The sequence below is a fragment of the Argiope bruennichi genome, chromosome 10 (genome assembly GCF_947563725.1).
Source record: "Argiope bruennichi chromosome 10, qqArgBrue1.1, whole genome shotgun sequence".
Classification (NCBI taxonomy): Eukaryota; Metazoa; Arthropoda; class Arachnida; order Araneae; family Araneidae; genus Argiope; species Argiope bruennichi.
In genome coordinates this window covers 32,240,684-32,247,715 of record NC_079160.1, presented here as the reverse complement: position 1 = coordinate 32,247,715, position 7,032 = coordinate 32,240,684, and the positions used below count along the sequence as shown (strand labels likewise).

The 7,032-nt window shown below is 31.1% G+C and overlaps 1 protein-coding gene across 1 annotated transcript; it reads right to left on the bottom strand.

Annotated features, from left to right (window-relative positions):
• Window positions 1-985: 985 nt before the first annotated feature.
• LOC129987492 (uncharacterized) lies at window positions 986-1,732 on the bottom strand. Its single transcript, XM_056095467.1, has one exon. It carries the CDS (start codon window positions 1,730-1,732, stop codon window positions 986-988), a length of 747 nt encoding a protein of 248 aa, XP_055951442.1.
• Between the last annotated feature and the right edge of the window lie 5,300 nt (window positions 1,733-7,032).

The following is a 7,032-nucleotide window of genomic DNA, read 5'->3' as shown; positions in this document are numbered from 1 at the left end:
GTCATTTATTTTAAATTTAGATTTATTTTTGCGCAAATATAAGTTAATTTTTTATTTATTTATTACGATTTATTAATGCTTGCTATCCAAGCTGAACATATTTAACCAGATGATTATTTTTACAAATATCGTAGTCATTAAGTAAACGTAATGAAATGTACAGGGACCTGTTCATCTACAGATAACAATGTGCCCATATTATTCTAATATTTTATAATTCACAGAATTTGTAATATTTTCAAATTTACTTTTTCATCAGTTTGATTAGAAACAATTTTAAATCAAAGTGCTCTTGGGCACCTCAATAAAACGGCCATAGGCAACTGCCTAAGCTGCCTAGTTGGAAATTCACCTCTTAAGCAAAATCAATACTCTATAATTCAATCTTGCTTCCTGTAATTTTTGTTCTCAGGCACTCATAAATACACAGACCGATAAGAAGTAAATCTTTATGAAAGAATTGGACGGAAAGCGTGGAAAGCCATTCGACAGTTTTTTTACTAGCTATAATGTTTGACTGGAAATTCTTGAGTTCTCCAATTCTTTCAGACAGAAAATTCTTGAGTTCTATTCTTTCAAACAGGAAATTCTTGAGTTCTCCTATTCTTTCAGACAGAAAATTCTTGAGTTCTATTCTTTCAAACAGGAAATTCTTGAGTTCTCCTATTCTTTCAGACAGAAAATTCTTGAGTTCTATTTTTTCAGACAGGAAATTCTTGAGTTCTCCTATTCTTTCAGACAGGAAATTCTTGAGTTCTCCTATTCTTTCAGACAGGAAATTCTTGAGTTCTCCTATTCTTTCAGACAGGAAATTCTTGAGTTCTCCTATGCTTTCAGACAGGAAATTCTTGAGTTCTCCTATTCTTTCAGACAGGAAATTCTTGAGTTCTGTTCTTTCAGATAGGAAATTCTTGAGTTCTGTTCTTTCAGATAGGAAATTCTTGAGTTCTCCTATGCTTTCAGACAGGAAATTCGTGAGTTCTATTCATTCAGAAAGAAAATTCTTGAGTTCTCCTATTCTTTCAGACAGGAAATTCTTGAGTTCTCCTATTCTTTCAGACAGGAAATTCTTGAGTTCTCCTATTCTTTCAGACAGGAAATTCTTCAGTTCTATTCTTTCAGACAGGAAATTCTTGAGTTCTCCTATTCTTTCAGACAGGAAATTCTTGAGTTCTCCTATTCTTTCAGACAGGAAATTCTTGAGTTCTCCTATTCTTTCAGACAGGAAATTCTTGAGTTCTCCTATTCTTTCAGACAGGAAATTCTTGAGTTCTGTTCTTTCAGACAGGAAATTCTTGAGTTCTCCTATGCTTTCAGACAGGAAATTCTTGAGTTCTCCTATTCTCTCAGACAGGAAATTCTTGAGTTCTATTCTTTCAGACAGGAAATTCTTGAGTTCTCCTATTCTTTCAGACAGGATATTTTTGAGTTCTCCTATTCTTTCAGACAGGAAATTCTTGAGTTCTCCTATTCTTTCAGACAGAAAATTCTTGAGTTCTATTCTTTCAGACAGGAAATTCTTGAGTTCTCCTATTCTTTCAGACAGGAAATTCTTGAGTTCTATTCTTTCAGACAGGAAATTCTTGAGTTCTCCTATTCTTTCAGACAGGATATTTTTGAGTTCTCCTATTCTTTCAGACAGGAAATTCTTGAGTTCTCCTATTCTTTCAGACAGGAAATTCTTGAGTTCTCCTATTCTTTCAGACAGGAAATTTTTCAATAAATGTAGCATGCTTTCGATGTTCTCTGATAGTGTTTAAAATAAATAACCATCAAGCATTTAAAAAATAACTCCTTTAATATTTAAAGAGACAAGAGCAGTTCCACGTTTTTCTGATTCCTATTTTTAAAATTATTGCAAACTTTATTTAGATATTCGGCAGACTTTTGGGAAGTAAACCTATACTACTCGTCCCTAAAAAAAGCAGTGTCGTTTAAGGTAAAAATTTATTCTTTTGAGAAAATTACGAAACATTTTTAGAGAGTTCTGAGCTAACGAATACATGTTATGTTGTCAGTACGATGTTTCTTAAATCGATTGTTTTTCATAATCAAAAGAATTTGATCTTCTTTACGATACTCTGGAAATACTTCCGAACAAGGCAAAGATTAAAAAGCCTGTATAATTATTGTTCGTTTCAAGATGCTGAGATAACCACTTTCGGACTATTATACTTCGCTAAGGGATGATAAGTAAAAAGATGAGCGTTTATTCCGCCTGCTACTTCCGCTCATAATCTGAATTCATCTTATTGTTAAATGTAAACATCTTTTCCTTTCATCTTTCTTCTCACTCCTTTTTTGAAGAAATAAACTTTTTCTGATGCATGCTCAAAAACGCGGAGGGTTTTCAAATTCAAGAACGGACAGTATCTGTGGATAATTGAATGATACGCTGTATGTTTTCATTTGGGATTCTATCAAGATCACGGATTTTTTAAAAACTTTTTTATAAAAGCATCTGTTTCAGAATTTGAGAAAGGATAATCAGTAAAAGAGGAATAGAATTAATAGAAGAATAGAATATAAGAAGAGAATTCGAGATTAAAAACCGTTTATAATATATAAATTTATGTTAGATATCGATTTAGCTGGTTATGTTAGATTCTACACGGCATACACGGAAAATCCTAGGAAAAATAATTTCATGTTATATTTACTCTAAATTTATTGTTTCTTTATAATTTAATATAAGGAATAAATGCTTTTATTTGTAAATAATAAAACTATTGATTTATTATGGTTGATCATTAATTTATTATGGTTAACTAAGGATTATAGTTAGTTTTTAAGAATTTTATTGATTTAGTCAGTTTAGACATTTCATAACGAAATAAATAAAAATATATACATCATTTTTATGAATATAAAAAATATTAAATTAAAATAAATCATTTTCATTAAGTTAAAAATGGGTTGAAACGTAAAACAAGACTGACCAGTTATTAAAAGAAGCGCCTCATAATGTACACTACCACTAGCTGCAAAATGCCTAAACTTTCACTGCTGGCGATTAAATAGCCGGATACAATAATATTCTGGAATTATTCCTATCAGTTTCTTAAATGTTAGTTAGTTACTGGACACCCAGACTTCAGATTGATTCTGACAGAAGCTTTGACCAAACAGATGTCCAGTGGACACTCAGGCATGCTATTTTCTAAGAAAAATCCCTGAATGTGATAAATGATATGAATATGACCTTTGAATTATAACATCATAATATAATTGTTATAACATCCTTATATATAAATATTTTATAAATTATTTATACTTGATTCATTAATTGATTCCGTTTATAGATTCCTAATGAATTTTTTAAGCACTACCGTGTTCTCGTGCATGCAAACGAATATATGAGGGATTTCACCCTCAACTTGAAAGAAATTTACAAGTTTTGTGCATAGATCCCTATCTAAGTTCATTAAGTATAGAAAGCAAAGTGAAGAGAAAGCAAAGAAAGAAGTATTAAGTTAGAAAGCAAAGAGAAATGCAAGCAACATACAGCATTTCAAATACGTATTCTTTTTCGGATTCAATGAGATTTGAAAGATGAAAATTCATCAAAATCTTTAAGTTGATTTTTTCTTGACATTTACAGTGCCTAGTAACGATTCCATCAATGACTACATATACAAAAATAAAGAATTATAACTTTTAGAAAAATATAAATGAATATGCTTTTGTTAAGATCATATAATGCACTTAATATCATTTTCCTTTCTGCACCATGGTTTCTTTGTTTTTAATAAATATATAATTTAATTTTTTAAATATAATATGCAATTTGTAACAATATTTATTGTCATGAAATTAAAATTTATAAATATATTCAACCATGTGTTTTTGTCAATATTAAATTTAGGTTTAAAATACTACTTTCTTTCACTGCTTCTTAATCTTTTTTTAAATTGCACGAGTCATTATTTGTTTCGACTTATTTAATTAATCTCATTTTTTGTCTTATAAAATAATAAGGTGATTTTTTTAAATTATGCATTCCGCATTAATGTTTAACAGCTTAAAAACTCACTCTGGGCGAACAAACTGGTCACCAAAGGCGGTTAGTAAACTAATAATTCCTTACATTAGCTAATTATTTTATGAACAAAAAAAATACAAATTTCTCTATAAATTTACTAGTGATTGCCATTAATTTATTAAATAAGAATTAAATAATGCAACTTCCAAAATTTTATTTTTAGACATAAGGCTCAAATAAATCATTTAAAATAACGAGGATTATAAAAAATATGAGAATTGCTCTAGGTATTATTTGTAACTCTTTTGATTACATAGTTTTTAATCCTCTTATTGGATGATCAATATTATACAGAAGAATTAAAATTAAATTTCTGCATTTCGTTGCCGGTAACTCCAATACTACTGAAAAGATCTATATAAAATTTCAAATATTTGTGTTTAAATAATCCAACGGAGGTTTAGAGCAGAAACTATTAGAAGTGGTCTTCTCAAAACTTTCTCGTATACTCTCTAATAAAGGTGCTGCTCCCTCCCCTAGCATAAAATTTTGAACATTGAGTAAGGCCATGGATACTTTGCATGGCATTGGCAAACAATAGTTACAAAATATTGATTTTAGGCATGAATTTTCAGAATCTATCGTGTGATCCCTGGCGGTTATTTCCCCAGATTAATCATTGGTATGCATATCCCAAAATCCTTTTTTTCGGATGCGTTTCTTTCCAAAAGATTGATACCAAACTTCGCACAGAACTACAGGCTGTTGTCCTCAAATCACATAGAAAAATTAATAGTCATTATGTCATTAAATTATCTCATTTATGTAAGGTCCTGTTCCCAATCGAAAGAAGACTACACGTTTGTCTTTTCCATATTTTTATAGACGAACACAGGACAACACGGACATTAAGCAAAAGAACAAAAGTATAGGGCTGGTTGCAGTTTCGGTGAACATAGAATGGCTGTTATCCTTCAACTTCGACGCTCACACTCTCCCACTCCAAGCGTCTCCTGGGCCGCGGTGGCCTTGTGGTAAGGTTTCAGGTTCGTGACCCGATTCCACCGAAGAACCGTCGTGTAAGGGGGTCTGTTGCACGTTAAATCCGTCACGACCAAACGTCCTCCCGCTGGTGTGGTTTGGTGTGGAGAGGGGGGTCGCCAGCTCAGGTGTCGTCCTCGTCATCTGACCGTGGTTCAAAATTACGAGGTCCGTCCCAAAATAGCCCTAGTGTTGCTTCAAACGAGACGTTAATATAACCAAACCAAACTAAGCTCCTCCTTTCTACCGTTTGCCTCGCTTCTCCGTCTAGGCGAAACACTACTGCCATCTGCAGGCGGTGAGGGAGAGAGAATACCATAAGGGCTCATGCTACATTTATATGCTTGTGAAAGTACAGATAGACAGAAAGTCAACCTGTTGAGAGATTTAGTCCCAAATTTTATATATGGCTACATTAGGCATGTTAAATCTGTGCATATAATTTTATCCATCTTGCTCTCTTTGATTCGTACAGTAGTTTATTTATTTTGTTTGCTTTATTTTGTAGTTATTAAGTTCAATTGTACTCGGACAGTCAGATTCCCTGTGTATGGATTTTACTCAAAATTTGATAGAAATTTACAAATTTGGTGAAAAGACTATATATCATATTTCATTTATATACATTTATTATTATTTAAGATAATAAATTTATGTTCTAAATTTTATCTCTCTATCTCTCTTCTTTTTGTAGCTATCGAGTTAAATTATATTCAGACAGACAAACTTCCTTCAAATGGATTATACTCAAAATTTGACATAAATCTGCAAATTTGGAGTAAAAATCATGTATAAATGTGGTGTAAAAATTAAAATTTTCTTCTGTCTAGTTCAAAACGTTTTCGAGTATTTTTGTCTCAGACAGATAGACATAATGGCAAAAATGTGTTTATCGGATTTTGACGAATCTGATGTTCGTTAAAATCCCGATTTTGAATCTTTTAACGATTACGATTATTTCTCTATACTTCGTATACGACAGCATAAAAAGCGGCAGTTGTCTCCCTGAAACTTTCTCGCATACTCTCCATTTAAGATTTTAACTCGATCTTCCCACAAAATACCTTGTATGATATTGGTAAAAGATTATTACAAAATATATATCGCGATTATATGTATTTCGGGCGTCTTTTTGTCACCATATTGACCCCGAAATTTGATACAAAATTATAGTTGCAATCACACCATGCATATTGAATTTCATTGATTTATATCATTGCATTTATGAGTTATTGTGTCTAGAATCATGTGAAAGTACAAATTGAGGGATGGTTAACTTTTTGACAGATTTGGTTGAAAATTTGATATCTATATTTTAGAAGCTAAATCTCTGCTTCAAATTTTGTCTATTTAGGTGTTTGCGATTTGTAGTTATCGTTTGCATTTGCACTTTAACAGATTTCCTGTGAAGGGGTTTGTACAAGATTTTGGTAAAAATTCTACTTTCTAATTCCATACACTGAATTTCAGACTCAAAATTGTCAGTTTTTAGGATATCATGTTCACAGACAGACAGACGGAATGCAAAAAAAAAAAAAAAAAAAAAATGTGTTTTCAAACTTAGGGAGATCTGAAATTTGGAGATTCTTTAAATTTCAAAAGTTCCAGATTTTTGATTATTACAATACTTTTTCTATACCTCGTATATGAAAAAATAAAAATGGTCCAAATGAAGTTTGTATTTATATTTTATGTAGCTTGAGTCAATAGATTCTGGATTACAGAATTTTAAAGTTTTATGCAAATCCTCGATTTTATGTGTTTTATTTAATAAAATATTTAAAATAAGTTTAACAATTTTTATGTCATAAACTGATTTGAATTCTAAAAATCTGAATATAACAATTTTGCAAAAACGCTCGACTTTAGACTAGAGGGAAATACACCTATCATCGCCTAGAATTTCTCTTAGGCTGTTCCGCTTAAAATAATGAAATTATTTATTGTCCTTAAATAATTATATTTAAAATTACATATTTTGAACATATTTGGTAGAAGAAGATTGAAAC